Below are 23,054 nucleotides of genomic sequence, written 5' to 3'. Positions count from 1 at the left end.
TTAATTAGCTGATTAAAATTAGCGAACAAATTGCATGCCAAATAGGAAATTTCGAAACGTAGAAAGTCTAGCATGATTTCATGACATAAAAGTGTCGCAGAATAATCCTTTGGTTGAAACTACCACATTAACGCCTCATAATACAGGTACATCTACACGATTCGATTTATTTCTGTAAGTAAATCGTCACGCGGACCGGAGAAACTTGGCGTACCGCAAAGAACGGAAGTGAATTTACGATACCCGGGGGGCGAACTACTCGAACTCACCGGAGAAAATAATTTACGACGCGAAAGCTGGAAAAACAAGGAAAAAGAACGATAGATAATTCGATAAGATGATGCGCTGTCGACGCGAACCATCGCGGGGATCTCTTTACGACTCGAGCCGAGAACAGATGAGTTTGCCGAAGAGCAACTTCCTACCAAAGATATACCGTCAGACCGGGACAGAGAGAAAGCATGGATCGTAAATATTTGACGGGTAATAGAGAAACACGTGGGCGACCGCGCGCGTTTACGCTGTTCCTCGGCAACAAAGCGTCGATCGGGTAATTTATTTTTCCGCGTTATGTGCGCGCAGAACAAACCTCACTGCGCCGTGGATACGCGATAAATTTCGGACAATCCTGCGCCGAAAACAACACTGTTGACAATCCCGTCATTAGATCCGTACGATATCACCTGGTGGATGCGCGATTGAAACTACTCGAAAATCCTTTGACAAATTCATCGATTCGGATGGCAGCAACTGACAGGGAAACGAATTCGAGAGCGAAAGATCCTGTTCGCGTTGCCGCGAGAAACAAATCGTGAGAATATACCTGAAATTATCACCTGCGCGCCATGAAAGGCGCCTCGCCTCGTCGCGTTTAACAACCGCGTCGATTAATGGACGTTGCGAAAATTCTGTAACCCTTAAACGGTGGATACCGAGGTGTTTCAAAGATTTATTACGATTCAAGAGCGTATCACGGCTTCAAAGGTAGAAGTATAATAACGCGTTCATGAAGCTGCCTAACGAGAGATACACGTGTGCGATGGGAGAACACAGGTACGTCTAGATCGAGATTAACAGTGCGATAAATTGTCCGCGGGAATAGAAGCAATCGCGATTTATCGTCGACGGAAGCGAAGGTGGGCAAAAGCCGAGCATTACGCTAACCAACTTCGACGCCGCGCCGATTTATATCTCCAAATGTAACGAGAAGGACGGAGGCAATACGTGGGAAATGATGGAAAATTGAAAAAGAATTATTCGATTCGTGTCGGAATGACCAGAGTAATTATTACAGAACGCGTTCCTCGTAAATAACAAAGGAACCGAAAAGAAGAGAAGCAATTGCAGGAAACGGAAGAGTAAGAAGTTGAGGAGAAAAAGATTGATGAAACGAGCGTATCGTTAAAATCGAATGAATCAGGGACGAGGGAAATAATTCTATTTACTCACGAACAAGTAATTCAACGTACTGTTAAGAAACGGAACCCACGTGACGGAAGGGAAAAACAAGGGGAATCACCAACGGAGCGTATCTCGGGGACATTCGAGGAGATGCTCGCATGAAAAATGAATCTAATCAACGTTGCGTGGACAAAGAGGAGCGAACGAAGGAGCAAGGATAATGGCAGCAAGAAAGAGCCAAGAGAATGGCAACGGAAACACGGCGACTGAAGACAGACAGAGGAAGGTAAGTACGTCGACAAACTCCTACGATGTGTAGAATTCTTAACAAACCTGCGGCAACGATGCGAGGGCAATTTCTAGCCATGATATTGTTAGGAAACCCGGCGAACAACCGGTGTATACGTAATTATTATGCGGTGTATTATGCCGGAACTTGTATTATTTTTCCTTCGCGTACCAATGAAAGTCTTCCAGCCAGTGTGGGATCAGCATGACCCGATGCGCCTACATCATCATATCATGACTCTCATCTGTCGGTATCACGATACCTTGTATCACTTACTTATGCTTCGTGTATTACCTTAATTAATTAATTACGCGCTACCACCGAGAAAATTAACAGGCGTATGTACGAAGCACCTAAGCGTTCCGAATCGGCCAGAATCTTTTTGAACGGATCTACGAATAAATTGGAGCCACAGGCAGCAAAAATTTCGTTCTGCGTCAATTCGATAATTCCAACCGATACCGCTAACATCGACAGCAAATACAGACGTATTATTACGTGTACACAAACCGAGATAACAGCAGCGTGTGTGTATTAAATTCGTTGCCGGTTTGCTCGCCAATTAACGATTGCCATTTCACCGGTTCGTACAGGGCCCTACCGTGATTTCAATTACGCCCAACGTCGTTTGTTTGATGGCTTTTTTGCAGGGCGCACCGGTTGTCCAGAGAAAGATTAAACAATTGCGCGCACAGTAGCCCCCTCTGATCTAAAACGAGACTCTTTTTTTAACTGATTAAAGGAAAACACCGGGGAAAATGTACGTACGCTGCTCGAAACAATTAGAGAACGTTGCTTGATGAATCAAGAGAATGCGCGTTTGATTTAGAATTTACACAATTTCTAAATCATTTTGATAAATATTTACGGTTGCGATTCAACGATAAGAAACTTATTAAAGGCAATTCACAACGATGCGCTTATCTAACGTACGAATTTGCAATAGTACGTATAATTATTTTAGCGGCGAGTAGAGGACGATAGCGGTACTATCAGGACTAATGAACGAATAAAGGCAGTATGGGAGATCAAAGGAAGCTAAATTAGATAGCTCCTTTTGGGATGCTCGTTGGGTTCGCAAGGGTACAGGATTTTCCAGCAAACAACCAATCATGTGCCCGATGCTTCTCGTTGAAATATTCAATTCTACTAACTATGCACAGTACACTCGCGATTAAATCAGGCTTTTGCGGAGAAAATAAGGATGTCCTGGTTTCCGCCCTTCACCGTGGACTTTACCGAGAAAAATAACAAACCCTGTATATGTATATAGGTCATTGACCCTACCACTTGCGTTGAAACGTTTATGCGGGAAAATTTGAATTAATGTTTATTAGCTAGTTTCCATTTTCATCAATCAAATTGAATTTGATAGATACAGAAATAATTTATTTAAAGCATTCCTAAGGTCTTCCTGTTCCGTAGGCAAATTATTGTTATAATTACAGTATAATGATACGAGGCAACGATATGAAATGAAAATAATTTCATGTAAGCAGAGAGCCAGTTTCTGGTTTCCAATTACCACTCTGCATAAAGTGAATGTAAATGAAGAATAGAAAATAATATCGATCAACTTTCATCGTATATCGGATTACCAGGTGACCTGGAAGTTTCTGTTTAAACTAACAAAGAAAACGTGCGGTAAATTAAAATACTTCAGTAATAAATCAGTTGGGTTGTACGATCGTAAATATAATACAATGCCAGCAATGAATAGACTGTGTATTTAAGCGATCCGTAGGGAAACAATGTTTTATAATACATGTATGTACATGCATCATCAACGATGCCGGATTTCGCAATTTTAACAATTAAGGCGCGCTGCCACGATAATTTATCGGCAATAAATTATTAAATAATTCGCGGTAACGGGACTCTATTATAATTGGGTCGTAAGTACAGCCTGTCGGTGTAGCACCGCCTTCCTTTACTGCAATTCCCTTCCGAGTAACCCTCTACTTTGAGATACGTCATACATTATAGTTGATAGCGGAATTCACAATACCTTTATGAAAATTATGCAACGAGAAATTTCAAAATTGTAAATTTCTTCGAAAAATAAAACCCGTATTTTTATTCTAATAAAGAGGTGAAAATCATCGTGGACTATTTATTATACCTACTCCTTTTCCCGTTAAATAATTCAATCTCGTTTCTTTTTTTTTCTTACTGCAACGAAATAGCCATAAGAACACAATTAGACCAAGCTAAATTGATTTCACTCGATTTTCGTCGAGCCTCGGACACGGTAGCATCTGTGCGTTACTAACAGCCTATAGAAACGCTCGGTGCTCACCTGTCTCATAATGTTCGGAACATGTGTACACACGCGTGTTTGCACGTGGCTAAATTAACATGCGACGAATCATGTAGCGTACAGTAATTGACACACGAACATGGGACGATCTGGGACACGATCTTTCTCGCATAGAGAAAATCAGAAAACCAGTTTACACCTGAATTGGCATCGACAGGTACGCGCGTATATTGATTACAGGTTGTTGCCCGTTGCATATGGGACAGTCGCTAACGAGCCGGTGATAAATGAAAGGTCTTAAAAAAGAAAATTATTAAACCCATATAAGTAATAAATGGTGGACATACGGGTTCAATTGATCGGTAATAACTAAACGATAGGTGAAATTTCGGAAATTAAAATGAAATAGAAAATAGAGAAAATTGAAGTAACATAAAGGATAGAAGAAATTAAAATGAAATAGGAAATAGAGAAAATTGAAGTAAAATAAAGAATAGAAGAAATTAAAATGAAATAGGAAATAGAGAAAATTCAAGTAAAACAAAGAATAGAAAAAATTAAAATGAAATAGAAAATAGGGAAAATTGGAATTAAATAAAGAACAGAGAAAATTAAAATGGAATAGAAAATCGAGAAAATTGAAATGAAACAAAGAACAGAGAAAATTAAAGTGAAGTAAAGAATAGAGAAAATTCAAATGAAATAAACCATCGATTATGTTTTTACCATGACTCATGAAACGGGGTAAAAGTTTCAAACCAGGTCTCGGCATTTTTTCTGGACCTTAAGAAACACCGGTTGTGTGCCGCATGATAAAAAATAATCCTATTGTATTCATTGCGCGTAAAGTCTGCCTTGTAGCCTGGTAGATTGATATGCAAATGTGTCAAGATGCTCGTGTACCCAAGCTCACACTCCAATTTCACTTGAGCATGACTCACGATTACGTTACTTTGTACGGACTCACGGTGAGTCACCTGCGATCACCTCCTACTAAATTTACATTATTTAAAAAAAAAAAGAAAAAAAAAGGAACAATGTATCGCCTGTTTATACTGCACTGTACGCTAGAAGTGAAACGGCAATTTTACAACCGACCATTAAGCAGTTATATTTGAAGATACGAATCGTAAAAAGATTCAAGAACAAGCAAAAATTACATACTTCATGAAACATGTATACTTAAGTAAATGCATCCAATAGCTCGTTTATCATCACCTGCCTATTTTTACCAGATAGGTAAAATAACGATAAAAACGCGACGTTATATAATTCTTGCAAAAAAAGAACACTTAACGAAACATGTTTTTAATATCCGTAACCAGGAAAATTGTGAAACCTTCGATGCTTAATTAACTCGATACGATAAACGTTTAATTAAGAAACATTTATATAGTAATTTAGCTTGCACTATAAGCTTTAAGATGATACTTTTATGTCATCAAACGATGTTAGACTTTCTATGTTTCGAAATGCATTTAATATGCAACAATCTTCTAATCACTCCACGTGTATACTGCAATTATTTCAGCACGAGTTTCGTTTCTTATTAACCTTTGTGCTATAGATCGATCGCCTGACATTTAATTTCGACATAAAGGTTACTCGTGACGGGGTACACGAGGTGAATCGTACACCGTGACATGGTCAAATTTGTAATTACCCCGGTGGAAGCCGAACGAAGGGTCTGTCTACGAAATTTTATACGATCCACCCATGCACCTGCATTCGATTATTAAACATACATACAGGTGCTCCGTCCAAAGGTGAAGCACGTTGAGGATAAGTTTCAAGCAATTTCGAACACGAAACGTTCAATTAATTTCTTGTCGCGGTGGCTCGCGCGTATCTGCTACACGCTTGTTCCCCGGCTCGTTAATTAAGTTTAACGTCCGCCTTCCCTGCTCTCGCCTTCTCCTCTATCGAGATGCAAAGTATCTATTAGCCAGGCCTATCCTCCGGGTTCATTAGCTAATAAACTCGGATAATTATCGCTATTACGGTGTACGTGTGCACCGGCATCGATGGAACAAACGATCGGTCCTCCTCTCCGCCTCTCGAATCTGCTCGAAAAACGCTTCGACACGCCCGAAGATGTCGCGATTGCGAGACCGTGCCGCGTGTTGAACGTTTACCTAATTTCTGATCTCGGCGAATGCCTGGAACGTGACCAATTATATGGAACCAGTATCTTCCTCGACCCCTTTTTAAACCGTCCCATTCTTCCTCCGCTCATCCTGCCGATACGCCTCGTCTCGGTTAATCATTTTTTGTCTACACACGCCGATAATTGCCGCTACACCGTGATTCCACTCCATGTGCAACAAATTATCGATCGTTAAGCGATTGCGATCACGTAGAAATTGATTAAATAACTTTAATCCTCGGTTTAAATAGAAAAGAAGATAAAAAAAGAAAACGACTACCCTGAGCTCGATATCCTTACGATAAAATTTCTCGGAATTTTCTCCGAAGAAAATTATGATAAATAAACGAGCGGACGTAGAATTGTTGAAACGGAACCGCTATTTTAAGAAGCAGGAAAGTGGATTTGATCGCGGCCGCGTTTACTGTCCTCTTAATTTATCAACCAGTGAAATGCGAGCTACGTGACCGATTATCGCATCTGGCTGCCTAGCAGTTTACCCCGAGGGAGCTTCATACATTTTTCCCCGACCGCTCGTCCTCTCATCACGATTCCTCCTATCCACCTGCAATATCTGACCAGTTCCCTCGAGAACCGGCAGATGAGTATTATGATAGACGAAAGGAGCAAGCTCGAGATGTACGAGTAGCTCGTCGTTAGACGACGAGGAAAAGGAAAATCGTGCGAGAGGTAGAAGGACGATGAGCGAAGAGGTTAACGAGATCCTGATACTTTGAATAGTCTATTCGCTCGGTTCTCTATACTTCTTCCTTTGATCTTAACCCTTTGAATGGCAATTTATTTGCCAGCCTGTTCATTCGGAACGTTTGACCCATTTGAAAGTGACGATGAACCGAGTGTGATAGTCTGTATTTAACTCGCGGACGGCGGACCACGGAGAGAGGCCCAATTTTCATTTCATTTCGACTAACTCGTAGAAATTCGATTTGTCACGGATTTCGATTCAACTAAAGGATTAAACGATCCAAGTTTAAACTCGTTCCGCGCCATTTTCGCGGCGAGGAAATTCTGGCGCACGCGTTATAAGGTGAATGATAATATTTACGCGCGAGTAGAAGCAGTCTGGCAAATATTGTTCGCCGGCCGGATCTTCCTGCTGCAACGGCGATTTGCATAAGGTGCGTTCATAAATCATCGACGAATGTTTCGGTCCGAGGGCAGCCCTGTACCTCCTCGTGAACGATACGCGATAGGTGGCTAACGGAAACTTTAATAAGTCACTTCGTCGTGACTGGATTCTGTCTTTCGTATTGCTACCAGATTCAAATGTCCCTCGCGAAATCGCATCGTTAACGAATTGAAAACTACGCCCCGTTTAAATTACTAATTAAGTCCAACATTAACGTCCACTAAATCGTCCGTTTCGTTTCGCTTTTTCGACCAACGATAACACTTTCCCCCGAGTAAATCCGATTCACCTTCTCGTCGCGTTTATTTTCAGCATTAAAAATGCCTCTGTTTACGGAACACCTATTTCTGTATTTCGCTCGCGTACCGTACAACTACGGACGGTCCCTTTGCCGAGCGATTACGCGAAAAAGTTTCAGACTATCTGAAACCGTTCTCCGTTTTAACCAAATAAAATTTTCCTCTTAATTTTCCTCGGACTTCTAACTCCGCGATTCTCCTGCAACGCAAACTCTCCCCTCGAAACACCGACGGAATGTTGTTCTTATTAAGATGAATTTGTACGCCAACGTCAATAGGGTGGCGCAAAATTTTCGAAGGGAACACCTCGACGGGTACACGGTATTCCCTTAGTTAAACGAAAACTTGAAATTCCTGCGGCGCATTCCTACGCGCTTCTCTGTTTGAGAGTAAAGTCTGCGTAGATAGCAGTGTTCTAAAGACTAATACATCACGATCGTTATAACCGATTCACTGACTAAGAAGTAATACCCGAAAGTAACTTTACCGTTGCTAACGAATCTCTTCAAACGTTTGTTCCACGTTTAATCGAGCTGGAAGATCAACTTTTCTTCGATCACAATTTCTGATGAGATCGAAGTTACCCTACGTAATTTTTAAATACCAACAGGGGAACACCTTTCCTCGGATCGCGCCCACGCCTTTTCCTGACACGAGCCGAAACGCCGGTACCAAGTTTTACGATAACAAACGACCGATTCTTTTCGCCTTTCCATTGGTCTCCGAATAGTAACGTATATTACCCACGAATGGTTTACGGCCCTGCTGCTTGTCGAGATTCGTGAGATTAAGAAAATCGAAGGACGAATCGAGCGAATCCGAACGAGGCAAGTCCCGAATCAAGGAGAAGAATTCGGCGAAAATTTTATAAAAAGAAATTCCGTACAACCTTGTAATAATTGTAAAAATTCTGCTCGGTCTGGCAGAGATCTCCGTCGAGACGTCGTCGACGAGATGCTTTAATACTGGCTCGATTCCATCCACCCGTCGCGTCGCCTCGTTAATTTCGCGAGGCGAATAATTAATCCGCGACCTTGTGAAAACGAACGGTTTTACACGGACAAGAGAGAATAAACTCGGATTTCCGCGAGCCTATTTTGTACGTTGGACACTTTCCAATCGGTAGAGTCTCGTTGGTCGCTGATTTTCGTGTTTCGACTCTAAAACACCGCGTCGAAGGAGAAAGTGAAATGAATCTTGCGCTTCGACGAGCAGATCGTTGCAAAGTTGAATTCGAGAGAAACCACGCTCCTCGAATCGATTGTACAATTTTATCTGATAACATATCGACCCGTTTTATACCGTTAACTTTCGAATTAAAGCGCGTCGAGTCGAAGTTAACCCTTTCGACACGAAAATTTTTTCTCAATTTTTACTGTCGAGTTTAATTTTTGGAAATAAATTGAAAATAATTTAAAAGCACTGAAGGAAAATTCAAACGATATCAAAGCAAATGCATCGAATGGATTAAACGTACTCTCCGGATCGATTAAAACAAATAACAAATATGCAGCGTCATTTTACAGCGGTAAAGTCCAGTTAGAGCGTTCAGAATCTTTTGTAGGCGTAATCAGAAGCTGGTACCAGCAGAGTTCATTGTACCCTGTCGCGACGTGACTTCCGTTTCTACCTTTGTAGATACATCAGAAGCACACGTTGATGAAATAACGGAGGAAGGACGGCGAGATAACGTCAGGAATTCCCGAAGACGGACCATTGTGATATCGTTCGGTCCAAAATCTCCTTTTCCCCTTCGTTTGCGTACAACGGTGCATTGTCACTCGGGGCAAACATAAAATCGGAAAGCTTTCAAATACTAACCATATTATCCACGTGAAATTATAAGAAATTTTAAGTTCAATACAACTGAAAAACAATTATAAGATTATACTTCTTTGAAATGAAAAGAAAATTAATTTGAAATTATAATACTCGACTTATCGTATTTTCTATTGTTTATTGTACTAGAATTAGCCACGAGGAAAAAAGAAGGTATTTTAAGCTTCGGAAGAGCGATAAACCTTCCGTGTTACATGGTTTATCGAATCCCCGAGACGTTCGACTCGTAATGTAAACGCAATCGATGTACACCCACGTACCATACCGGAAAACCATTCCGCTATCTTTGGAGCTGGATATCAAACGGTTAGAAATTACATCTTTAAACGTTTCTTTACCATTCGCGTAACTCGTATCGGTATTGATTATTGATCTACGAGAATGAATTGTGTTCGCGTTACCGAAACGAGCCATCGAGACGTTTACAATGCAAACTGTATCTTCGAACACGCGCCGACTAGTAACACATTAATCTTAATGTTTATCGATAATGAAAGAAGCAGAAATTTGCCTCGGGTTAGACGATGAGTCGTTCGTCTTCGTGTTTAAGGAAATGATTAATTGTTTGATTTGCAACTGATTTTCTGTAAAATTTAAATCACTCTTCTAGCGAATGTTTCAAATCCTTCTAGCTATTCTAATGGAGTTCGAAGTAAGCAGATTTCGAATAAGAGCATTAAACGTGTCGGTGAACAGATAGGACCGTGTCAACTTTGAATTATCTAACCGAGAGCTCGTTAAATTCTTATCTACTCGGTTCAATTAGATCGCCTTCGGTCAATTAAATTGGCGTATTTAACGGTTTCGCTACTTCGATCGAGAAAGTTGTTTTCAATCGGTCAATCTACCGTACATTTCTACGCAACTCCACTGCTACAGTTTCGACTACGTTTCCTAAGTTAGAAATTTTATTATTCAAAGCGTGTATTCGCGAGTATCAAACGCGTGTCGAATGTTTCAAAAGCAGACAATTTTAATATTCTTACAAACTGCGCAATTTTCAGCAAACGGATAAAAATTATGTAAGGTACACGGGCAGAGGCTTGTTAGAATTATTATTATACTTAGCTCCTTGCAATTCACGAGGAAACTTTTAAATAACACTTTACACCTTCTGCGTTATCAATTCTATAAATAACTTAGCATCTTCGCGTAAAACAAACACGATCTTAGGAAGCGATCGATCAATTTAACCGTGAACAATTATTTCTAACGAAAGAGTCGCTTATGAAAATTAATCAAACGCTCGGCAAAGTAGTTGAACAAGAAAGATGCATACGCTCTTCCAATTCGGGCGATGAACAACGTAACGTGATAATTCGCGCGATAGCTACTTATCCTGTGAAATAATACAATCAGCTGTGCCGCGGAGGGAATTTTCGTTAAAGCTGGTTAACGCGTAGATATCCATGGTAAAGATACTTCAGCAAATGTCAGTGAAACTCTGGTTCGCTATATGTATAAACCGGTAAACGAAAAGGGCGATCGATCGGTCGCGCAATATGAAGCAATATCCAGTTTGTCGTCTATATTTTTGAATCAGGAATGCGTATATTTTCGCGACAAATTATGCGAATATCATTAACGCCATCGGTGCCTGCCTTTCACACGAGACACTTCTCGAACTAGAACGTGTGTTCAATAGAGAATGTGCGATTGAATTTTCGGCACAATCAGCGAAAGGGTTAAAAGGATTTGAAAATTGGTGAATTCTGTTCGCCAGTAGCAGCGAAGGGAAGAGAGCCGGTATCTGTGGAGAAGTCGAAGCGCCATGAACCCGGGTTCATGCTTTACGATCGCGCTTAACAGCTGGATCCACCGCGATATCGTTTACTAGGAACACAAATGCAATTACACAATGAAGTAGTAACGGCAATAACTGCGATAAACCTGGCGGCCGTTGCGTCGATGCGGACGGAAACGCGGCCGAGAGTGTGCATGAACTTCGTACGTATCGGGCGAACGTAGCTGGTGTGGGATCGTTATAAATCATGCAATAATTCAATTATTTCTATGCTCCTCGCGGGGGCTCGAGTTCGTGTGGGTGCGAAAGGAAACGTGACGGAAATATTATGAAACGTAGGATATAATTAAAAGAAAATATAAAACCTTGGAATTCGGGGAAATCTATGAGGAGACGATGGCCAGGGAAACTGGAATAAGAAGCTAGGAACGCTGGAACCTCAAAACCGAAGAAAACCTACGGCGATGGCCGAAAATTTTGTAATTCTGAAACCCAGGAATTCTGCGGAGGAACCTTGGAGAAGGAGGCCTACTGTGATAGCCAGGAACCTCCGAACCCGCGAGAAAAGAAGCCTGTGACAAAGGCCAAAAATTCTGGAATCCTGAAATTCGGGGAAACGTACGGATGAAGCCAGGAACCCCAGAAAAAGAAGACCTACGTCGATGGCCAAAAACCTCGGAACCCAGAAAATAGAAGGCTGAAAACCCCGAAACCTAAAGAAACCTACAGGAAAACCAACCATGCTCACGAAATATATAATTATATATAAATAATTTTATTATTACTTAATATTTAATTAATTTCAGTACTGTATACGATCTGAAAATTTTCGAGTTCTAGTTTCGACAGAATATATTATATAAACATGAGTCGAGTAATTTTCCAAGATGTACAAAACAGGTTACCATTCTCTACTTTTACGTGATTTACACAAACTGCTCTCCTTCCGTAACGTTCGGGACAGGTAAACCGTGTGCCTTACGTGGTTAACCCGTTTTCTTGTCACGCGTCAACCGAACGCTCTCTATTATTCGCAGGTGTACATGCAAACGAACGGGATAAAATACCAGCGTTCTATGGGGAAAGTGGTCGCGATTCAACGATGCCGGTTATTAAACCGCTTCCCGTGGAAATAAACAAGCCGGGAGAAAAAGAACGCGTGTTCTCACCGGTGATAATTTCCTTCGCTAACAAATCGTCCGCGCGAGAGAACGAGAAATGGAAAAAAAAGTGACTCAATGTGAGACTAATCGTTGGTAGAAAAAGAAGCAGATTTATTCCACGGCAGTTTCTTTCGGTATTTAAGTGAAATTTTAGGCACACTTCTTGCGACTATATCGAATGATGGCTTATTAACACTAGAACTACCAACGTTTGATGCACACTAATTTTTAACTTGAAAATAATACAGAAAATTAAATAAATATGGGATGAAACATAATTTAATATACAGGGTGTCCCAGAACTACCGTTAGTCCCTTGAAGGGGTGGTAGCTGGATTCAGAATCACCCCAGCTACCACCCCTTCTGGGACACCCTATATATATATCCATTCTTTATCTCAACAATAGCCAACATACATTGCAGCAAAAATACCTTGATAAAATTTATAAATAAAAATAAGAAACTTGAAACTAGTCATTTTGACTGGTTTCGTAGTTCTAGTGTTAAAGTAATATTTTCGATTTCGAAGCTGCCTATATTTTCACCATTCTCTATCATCTTCAAACGATATAGAAAGCACGTTTCAAGCATCGCAATGAAACATTTACAAGACCATCAAAGTTTGACCAGGATGAGGTCATTTCTATTAGCATGAAACTGAGGTAAACACGAATGACTAAGATGTAATGAAAAAAAAAAAAGAAACCCACGACATGGGTCCTGAAGGAAAAGTACACAACAATGTTCCAAAATCGTAAAACTACGAAACCGTATTGAACTGTCGAGTGTTCTCAAAGGTATCCGTGTGTTTCAGCTTGCTTCCCGCGGCACGAAAGGAACGAGAAATCGAATAATGAGCAAAGTGTGCTCTGGAAAACGAACACGTTCGCGCAAATACGTGGTGAACACCGGATGTGTACAAATTCATGGTACAAGAAACGTCCATTCTCTGGTGTCGACCAAAGACAAAAGGTCTTCGAGATCGACCATCGAATGGCTATGTTTTCATTTCGATGCAAATGGTTAGAAAGAAAAAAAAAGAAAGGTAGAACAAAGCGATTGACGAATCTCTCGATACTTTGAAGCTCCCGAAAGGCCAATGAAAAAGAGACGAAGAAGATGAAAAACAGACAATCGAAACGATCGGTGGTAATCGATACCGTCCAATAACTGACCGTCCAATAATCGTTCGATATTTGGATGCACATTTATTCCGGGTGCTCGAAATATTCGAGTGTTCGACACAGACGAATCGAATGAAGAATATATGTATGCTCGATTGTTCCAACATACTCGGAAATTTCGACGATTCAATCTTTTAAATGCAAATGGAAATGTTCAAAATACGATTTCGAGTATTCTTTGCATTCTTATTATAATATAATTGGCTCCTTAATATTTATTAAATTTAGAATATGCAGTCTATGATTACAGCAAAAAGGAGTTACAATAATACTGGGGATGTTTTTATATTAAAAAATTATTAGACTCCCTAATGGATACCATGATAGTCAACTATGGTAACTTCGTTATAATTAATTGGAAGGTAAAAATTATCCGATTAACTTGATACCTTGACGATTTTATATTCCTATAATGTAAATTTCTTTATTGCTTTCGTCCTCGGGTACTGCACGTAAAGGTCAACGGTGAGTATATATTTATTACCCTGGCACGTGATTATTATGGCTTTCATAACATCGACAATGAGATCATTGTTACTGATGAATTGAAACCGTGCAATACCATGTAAATTCTATTTCTGTACACGAGGAGTACTGTATTTTTGGTGAAATATTATATTCAAAGAAATAGGGTAAAATTTAGAAAATTTCTGAAAGAGTTAACAAATATTTTACTTAATTGAAAAAAGCACAGGAGACTAATCCGTTGACTATCGTAGGGATTAGCATTATTAAAAAATAATTTAAAAAATGAATAGAGTCGCTATTTATTCAAATAACGTAACGCAGAAAAATTAGAAACTTAAACTATCCATATCTTGCATTATTTAAATTTGACTACTTGTCCATTTCTGCTGTCACAGTAAACTCAGCATACAAGTCTACATACACTTCCAAAGACTTAAAGAAAATAATTTTAATTAAGATAAACATATTTAGCCACCAAAATACGAGATAATATTAACACAGTGTATTTCTAAAATTTTGAACTCTGATTTTTACTGTAACCTTTTCTTGATACGATTACATATTAATTATATCCGTAAATCTCAATTGACAAAAAACAATTATCATCGGTATCCCGTTTGCACTTTGTTCACCCTGTGACCTAGAAATGGGCGTTGGAGTATTACGTAACCCGTCACGCTTGCCTGTACCGGCAAGCATGCAAGTATTTGACACAAGTTCATTCGTACGATGAAAGAATAAAATCGAACGACTTTAAGTTAATTAATCGTATATAAAAATCGTTGGGATAAAGTTGAAGCCTTGATACACTTTCACACGTACGGTAGAGCAAAAACAAATGTTAATACAAAGGAAACATTCTTCGCTAGTGAAGAAGGAGAGAAAAAAAAATGTTCTTCGTCTGTCAATGTTTGTTTACCGAGAGATAAACTTCAGGGACTATCGTGAAATATAACGTCCAAGACATTCCTGGGACTGTATACGGCCCCACGAGTTTCCCTACAGCTGAACGATGACAGACTCCCCCTACACTTGTTGTTATGCAACAGAGCGTGTGGACCCGACTCCGAGTGCCGGCTAGCGAAATGAGCGAAATAACGTTCTCGTGGCTTAGAGCGCACGTGCATCTCCAAGGTTCACTGTACGAACACGCTTTTGTACCAAACTGATGCACATAACCTTCCTCCCCGTTCAAATGATTCGTTCGATTTCACTCGTTAATACGTTGGTCGCAATGGTAAAAGAAAATGACAGAAAATGTACTCACCACAGACGTTCAGCCAACCCTCCACACGGCAAGGATACTCCAGCTTCATCGTGGACCGCCGTAGCCAGGCTCCAAGTACCAATGACGTATCACACAATTACACTTGTCACATAAGAAAACGAGTTATCACTGTTAAACAATATCCGCGGCACACATTTTCTCGCGCGTTCACCCGACCGGAAACGAACCGACAGATTTTCGAACCCCCCACGAAAATGCACGTGAACCGAACGATACACGGAATAATCAGAGACAACGTGAACGCAGAATGTCGAAGTGTCGTTCGTACGAACGCGATCGTAAACACTGTCTGGCGTGTTGCGTGCGCAAACCGTCGACGCGATCCACACACACCGGCGAACAAATCCGAACTGACTGAACGTACCCTCTCGCGTCCTCGTTGAGCCAATCTTCTTTCTCCCTCCTACTCACGTGACTCCATCGCCAGCCTCTCTCGTTTTCAGGTGGTGCGCTCATCCCGCATTTTATTTTCTTCTTCTTCTTCTAATTTCAATTCCAATTGTTCTAGAACAATTTTTTGGTTATTAGAGCACGGAAGATGTTACTGTCACTGTGAGTTGTTCGTTCGACTGACTCTTCAATTTGAAACGATAATCGGTAGGGGATACGTTCGATTTATTGGAAGTTCAAATCGAATCGCCGCCATTTTGGACGCTTGAGTGATCCTTGAAATATGTATCGAAATTCGATAAAATTGTATTTCAAATGTTTGTTATATCACTCTTAAATAGAAAGATTATAATAAATTTTTGTCACTTTTGTTATTTGGCGAAGCTGTCATATTTGATTTTGGCGGAATCACGTGGCGTATTTCAATACTATTTATTAAAGTTTTAAGTAATATTTGAACATTTCTTGTTAATAAATTGTAAATACGAAATACGAGCGTTGTTATACGAGTTAAGTTAATTGATAAACTGTTTTATTAATATAGTTTTCGTTATACCAAATTCCAACTCTTCTACGATCAAAGCCACTGACTCTCATTACACATTTAATCACATAATGCGATTCTTTTGTGTGATCTTTTTCAAATATCATTATAATGTGCCTCTTACGGATAAAGAAAGCTTAGTGAAGAATTTATAAAAGCAAAATAACTTATTAAATACTTACAATATTTCACTGAGTCCAGCATCATTGATTCGAACAGGGTACGTTACAGCGGATGACTAAATTGAGATAATTCTGGAATTATCTTGATCCGTTCAAAGCGCCACCTGGTAAAGAAACGTACAGTCAGTCACTGGCAAAATGGCGCTCAAGGCACAAGTCGGTCAAAGTAAGTAACAAAAAATAATTTTAATCATTTCTAATACGAGCTAAATTTTGAAATATTTTTGTACTGTAGTATCGAAGCAATTGCGTGGATTCTTTTGATATGAAAAATGTATAGCCTACACCTGTTGTCAGAACCCGTAACCTCCAAAGGGGCGTATGTGCTGTGATGATTTCATCGTTTACGAAGCGGCTGCTAGATAGAAATGTCAAACCTATATTCTATAAACATGCTACGTTTAAATTTAATATCTAAATTTTTCATTTTTATACGCATTGTCGCATGAAGCAATATAGATTGTCAGTAGTCTTATTTATAGAGATTTTTAATTAGTTAATTGTAAAAGTGCTTTATTGATATTCTTTCGTAATAAATGTTTACTCACTGCACCAGGCTCGAATAATTGAATTAGTGGTTTTTATTTTCTAGAAAAGAAAAAGCTATAGATACTATCTACATTTTGCGAATAAAATATATTTTATTTTTATATATATACTTCCGTTTAAAAAATTATAATTTAATTATACGCTAAATTACTATAAATGGACAGCGATAGAGTCAAAGCAGTCTCAACAGACAATAGATTTCTTGATTTCTATACAATTTATATTTACAATATGTAATTTCAATATTACTTCATTTTAAAAAATTCGGAGTAGATAAAATACATTTCTCAGCCCATTAGTTAACACGGATACCTTTAATAGAACCTTATGTATATATTACAATTTTTTTATTGAAAATCAATAATTATCACGCATTGCAGAATGTTAGGAAAGCTATCATTAACACTGATTCGCCCCAAATAATTCAATTATTAAATTATCTTTCCATAAAAGGTTTTACGATGAAATCTAATCACCCATAACGTCCGTTTAACGAAGCCTTCCTTATCTTGAAAGAAGAAGATGTCTAAATATACATTGTATACGTTTCTCTTTAATTTTCCTATTTTAAATAGGGTTCTTTATTTTTTAGATACGAACCTGTCGAGGGTGACGTCAGTGCTTTGTAAGAACGATCAATACGCGTAGAGAGCGCCAAAACATCCCTCGTTCAATTTTAAATCGCTCTAGCAAACTGAAATTCAATTAAAAACACATACCATTATTAATATCATTAATAAAATGCATTATATAGAAATTAATTAATTAGCGCTCATAAATGAAAATGTTTTTAAAATATGAACACACTAAGCGCCATGGAGTGCTTCCGGTACCACTAATTTATATAAAAGAACTAATGCTGTGTTACCTTTTCACAGAGATTATGAATGAAGTCATTAAACAGAAGAAGACCGGAACAGGAGGTGTGCAGTGGCGGATTTTGGTGGTGGATCAGCTAGCTATGAGAATGGTATCGGCGTGCTGCAAGATGCATGATATCAGTGCCCAAGGAATTACCTTGGTAGAAGACATCAACAAGAAACGGGAACCCTTACCCACCATGGAGGCGATCTATCTGATCACACCGTGCGGTCCTTCAGTTCAGAAACTGATCGAAGATTTCAATAATCCCACCAGAACAACGTACAAAGTCGCCCACGTCTATTTCACGGAAGGTACCATCCGATGATTACCGTACGATCCACAATCCCATACAGTATCATAATGAAATGTCATATTGTAGTCTATATTTTTATTTTAATTGTTCAACATGATCGAAAAGTGGGCAGACCGGGTACATTCGATTACAATGGTCCGCTGGTGATATTCTAAGTATATCTATTTACAGCCTGTCCCGATGAGTTGTTCAAAGAATTGTGCCACTCGCTGGTAGCTAAACGCATAAAGACACTAAAAGAGATCAACATCGCTTTCATACCGTATGAAGAGCAGGTAAAGCAAAGGATACGAGAAAACGAATTGTCTGATACAACCTGTACGTTCTACGTGGTGGCGGGCACACGATCATACACATAATAACACATCAAAATGTCCTTAACACACATTGATCTTACTTACACCCTCTATATGGCGTTTCAAGTCACGAACCTACTACTACTACTACTACTACTACTACACTACTATTCAATTTTTTCGAATCAACGTATCACAACGATATTTGAACGCAATTGTTTGACCTTTTTCTTCCCCCTTACTCTCCCTTATTTTCTACAATACTCACATACATAAGCACGTACTAACGACGGAATGCATTCATGCTTGCACGCGAACCAGTGTGTCCGGAGGAGCTGTTCAATGAACTCTGCAAGTCTCTCGCCGCTAAAAAGATCAAAACCCTCAAAGAGATCAACATCGCTTTCCTGCCTTACGAGTCGCAGGTGACGAAATATAAGAAAAAAAAAAAAAAAAAAGAAAAATCGTAGCTGCTAGTCGTAGTCGCAAAACGCAACAATTAATATACTTTCGATTTTCTTAGTTACAATAAACGATACGCGAACTCCTCTGCCTTCTTCTGTTCTTTATTTTATAAAGTAGAACATAGGCGAAAGACTTCTGCGAATACCTTACATGATACCTTTATCCTTCCGGGGTTCAAACTTTTCTTATTTATTTCTGTTTTTTTTTTTTTTCTTTTTTTTATTTATTTAACGCATGCATCTCTGTATCCTGTGATTTAATCGTGATTCTGTTATCCGTATCTTTGTTTTCTTTTCTCGATGTACATATGTATTACGCTATTAATAACACCGCTTGAAACGTAGAATTATGATATAATGTAAGAAATGCAAAGATAACGCTAAAACGGATGCATAATTAAACAGGTGTTCTCCTTGGACTCGCGTGAAACATTCCCTTGCTTTTATAATCCTTCCTTCTCCAACTTGAGAACAGCCAATATGGAAAGAATAGCCGAACAGATTGCGACACTTTGCGCTACCCTTGGAGAATACCCATCGGTCAGATATCGAAGGTATAATTTTAATATTATATCGTAGGTTAAGTTATATACATATATCATGGTATTTCTTTGTTGCTAACGTATTTCAATTTCCTCGAACAGCGACTTTGACCGAAATGTAGAACTAGCGCACATGGTTCAACAGAAATTGGACGCTTACAAAGCGGATGAACCAACAATGGGAGAGGGTCCTGAGAAGGCACGTTCTCAACTACTTATTCTGGACAGAGGATTTGATTGTGTCTCTCCTCTATTACATGAACTAACGTTACAAGCTATGGCATATGATTTGCTAGACATTGAGAATGATGTTTATAGGTAAATATTATAATTCATGTTTAAGCTAGTATTTTTAAATGGTACATTAATACTAGAATGTTTTTACAAGATTTGAAGCATCAGCTGGTGTACAGAAAGAAGTATTATTGGATGAAAACGATGATCTCTGGGTAGAGCTTAGACACCAGCATATAGCTGTAGTTTCACAGTACGTTCAAGTAATTTAACAATCGATTATAAATAATACAATCGTATTGAAATGTGTATTCGTTTATAGAAATGTTACGAAAAATTTGAAGAAGTTCACAGAATCAAAGAGGATGCCTCAGGGTGATAAACAAAGTATGAGGGATCTTTCACAGATGATCAAGAAAATGCCACAGTACCAAAAAGAATTGAGCAAGTATGCGACGCATTTACAGTTGGCGGAAGATTGTATGAAACGTTATCAGGGAAATGTGGATAAGCTGTGTAAAGTAGAACAGGTACATGATACGCGAGCTGTTTTTGCAATAATATATCATATTTTACATATTATATTTTGTTAGGATTTGGCAATGGGTACAGACGCCGAAGGCGAACGTATTAAGGATCAGATGAAGAACATTACCCCAATTTTGCTTGATCAAACTGTAAATCATTTAGATAAATTACGAATCATTGCATTGTACGTTATTAGTAAAAATGGTATTTCCGAAGAGAACCTTAACCGATTAGTTCACCACGCCCAGATATCTCCTGATGATAAACAGACCATAGTAAATATGGCTAACCTTAGTATCAATATTGTTGTAGACGTAAGTACTTATCTATCAATAACAAATAATACGTTAATATTGTAAGTATATTATTTTATAATTTATAATGTATCCTTAGGGTGGTAACCGTAGAAAATTATACACCGTACAACGTAAAGAAAGAATTACGGAACAAACTTATCAAATGAGTCGTTGGACTCCGGTTATGAAAGATATTATGGAAGATGCCATTGAGGATAAATTGGATTCAAAACATTTTCCATTTTTGGCTGGACGTGCGGCTAGTTCTGGATATCATGCACCAACGAGGTATGATAGTATTTTGTCACTTGCCTTTGCATTTGGAAAAATGTAGAGAAAACCTGAGGAGAGCTCAAGAAGAGCCTAACCCAGACACTCCTTCTATACTTTCTCTTCCTAAAAGCAGTCTACATTGAATCATTTAATTTTAGTGCAAGATATGGACACTGGCATAAGGACAAAGGCTCACAGACTATTAAGAATGTACCACGCTTGATTGTTTTCGTGGTTGGCGGTGTTTGCTTTTCAGAAATCCGGTGCGGTTATGAAGTTACAAATGCTTTGAAAAATTGGGAAGTAATAATTGGTAAGTATACAGATATTGATGTACTTTGGACAATTAAGCTTGTTTTAATATTTATTCGCTACTTTTCCTGTAGGTTCATCGCATATAATTACACCGAAATCTTTCTTAGATGATTTAAGTAAACTTCATGTATAAACAAGTTTGTTTGTTGTAAAGAAAACGAAGACACATTCCTGCATTCCTAATATGCCATTAGCTTTGGCTCCGTCAGTAATAATGATTGCGAAATTTTATGGATGATCTCGATTAGAATATAAAACGCTCAGTCAATTTGAGTCGCACAGTTGTTAAGCGACTAAGAAAACAATAAAATTGATAAATATCATATCATAAATATTTTGCCCAGATGCAAATGATGCCAGAAAAAAAAAGATATCCGGTCTTAAGTGCCTGCACGAATAAAAAGTTGATTGAATAAATATGTTGGCAATACGGATGTAGATCACACGGAGATGCTTAATGGTACTTTAGGCTCACGAATGATCTAACCCAGATATAGTATGTTATTCTACTGTTATACTACCCTTTCGTTCATCATAAATGACAGGTTTAGTGGTGGAATTTGATGTACCGTAGAAAACGATCGTGATATTCGTGTAAATTTCTCGTTATTAATGTTTCGTTATCTCCCGCTCCAAGAATTATTGACTGTTATTGCTATCGCGAAGGAGATTCAGTATTCAATTTCAATCACAGAGCCAGTAACATTTACCGATGTCATGAAACAATATAAGTATTGAATACAGTTGTGTGTGCTTCAGTTACATTGTTGTTTAAAAAAAGACTAAACGATGTCAGATTAGTATTTATTTTTTAAAATCTATGGATATTTAAATATCTTATTTAAATATCATATTGTATAATAAAGCGATATATGTATATTTAGTTATTTATTATATACTTTATATTGTCAGTACATTTACTAAACAAATGTACTCGTTTAATGTATGCACATGTTTAGTGCAAATTTTGCTTTTTCTTTACGTCGAAACGTGCGTTAATATAAATCTAAAGAATGTCCAGCAACTAAAGACTTATATTCGTTTAATTAAAGAAGTAATATCTTTATCGTATTTGTAAGTACTTACACGTTGAAACTTCTATTTGCACATACAAAGCAATTCTAGATCACTTTCGATCTGTGGAAGTTAGAGTCTGTTGATGATCGTAATAATTATTAATGTGTGTTGATATTGCGATTACTTAGCGGCGAGATTATTGCAAAGTTTACGGTATTGAATATTATATAATATATTATATGGATATATATATATATATATATATATATATATGTATGTAGATTGTAGTCTAAACAAAATGTTCTGCTTATAAAGGCCTACAATTCACTCCAATTTTGTTTACTTTTTTACGAACACCACATCACGTTAAGTAGATATAAGATTTTTAAAAATATCAATTATTATACATTACTATAATATAGTTGTGCAAGATCGGAAGTCATCGCTTATACGGTAAGAGTATTAAAATATTGACTATAAAATAATTACTTTTTCAGAATTGCAATAAAGACGCGTGTTGGTCTGATTGCAATAAATATTTGAAAAAAATGTTAATGGTTTCAAATGAAAAATCTTACATAAATTAGAAATGAAAAGGCAAGGGATTCGTACATGGAATAATTGATAGAATAAAAAATTGGAATGGAATCAATTATTCTCACATGTTGAGCATTCATCAAAATGTATTTCTATTTAGCTTTAATCAAACCAGTGTCGTATATTTCGCACGCGAATTATCTTAAGACAGGACGAGGTGTTGTAATGAAAAACTATCGGTACGGTTACTTTCAATTAGTTATTAATAATTAAACCTTAGAATAATTAGCATAATTCGTAGAGATTATAATAACGTATAATATGCATTATTTTTTTTATCTGTATTAATAGTATACACAATGATATTTCTGATCTTCCTTCTAATAGATTCCCAACATAAGAGAAAACGTCAAACATGAGACAATAATTATTTTAATTAGTATCTCTTCTATCAATGACTATACATAATACTCTCTTT

At 38.1% G+C, this 23,054-nt stretch overlaps 2 protein-coding genes across 5 annotated transcripts in view; one reads left to right on the top strand and one right to left on the bottom strand.

Annotated features, from left to right (window-relative positions):
• raskol (Ras GTPase-activating protein raskol) overlaps positions 1 to 16,434 on the bottom strand; it is a 214,866-nt gene extending 198,432 nt beyond the window's left edge. The window contains exons 1-2 of one of the 3 annotated variants that reach the window (XM_034326050.2): positions 16,349 to 16,434; positions 15,212 to 15,736 (exon numbers count right to left, since the gene is read on the bottom strand). In XM_034326050.2, the coding sequence (XP_034181941.1) occupies positions 15,212 to 15,260 (49 nt within the window). In that variant the 5' untranslated portion in view covers positions 15,261 to 15,736; positions 16,349 to 16,434. The remainder of the gene's footprint in view (positions 1 to 15,211; positions 15,737 to 16,348) is intronic. The other 2 variants (XM_034326054.2, XM_034326065.2) reach the window with 2 other exon arrangements.
• Positions 16,378 to 22,355, top strand: Rop (Syntaxin-binding protein Rop). 2 transcript variants are annotated; one of them, XM_034326071.2, is made up of 11 exons: positions 16,378 to 16,514; positions 17,776 to 18,072; positions 18,692 to 18,795; positions 19,240 to 19,388; positions 19,479 to 19,694; positions 19,765 to 19,863; positions 19,933 to 20,140; positions 20,204 to 20,452; positions 20,532 to 20,722; positions 20,866 to 21,020; positions 21,094 to 22,355. In XM_034326071.2, the coding sequence occupies exons 1-11, from the start codon at positions 16,487 to 16,489 to the stop codon at positions 21,153 to 21,155; spliced, it is 1,758 nt and encodes a 585-aa protein (XP_034181962.1). In that variant the 5' UTR covers positions 16,378 to 16,486; the 3' UTR covers positions 21,156 to 22,355. The 2 variants fall into 2 exon arrangements, with proteins under 2 accessions (XP_034181962.1, XP_034181961.1); XM_034326070.2 differs by lacking the exon at positions 18,692 to 18,795 and adding an exon at positions 18,246 to 18,349.
• Positions 22,356 to 23,054: the final 699 nt, after the last annotated feature.

The sequence above is a fragment of the Osmia lignaria genome, chromosome 3 (genome assembly GCF_051020975.1).
Source record: "Osmia lignaria lignaria isolate PbOS001 chromosome 3, iyOsmLign1, whole genome shotgun sequence".
NCBI classification, from domain to species: domain Eukaryota; kingdom Metazoa; phylum Arthropoda; class Insecta; order Hymenoptera; family Megachilidae; genus Osmia; species Osmia lignaria.
Note: the sequence above shows the minus strand (reverse complement) of the source record. Positions and strands in the feature narration are given on the sequence as shown.

Excerpts from the sequence above, each read along its gene's own strand:
- Rop (XM_034326071.2), top strand. The coding sequence starts at position 16,487 with ATGGCGCTCAAGGCACAAGTCGGTCAAA. Across the intron at positions 18,796-19,239 it reads TCCTGCCTTACGAGTCGCAG|GTGTTCTCCTTGGACTCGCG; the intron begins GTGACGAAATAT and ends ATAATTAAACAG. Across the intron at positions 19,864-19,932 it reads CATATAGCTGTAGTTTCACA|AAATGTTACGAAAAATTTGA; the intron begins GTACGTTCAAGT and ends ATTCGTTTATAG.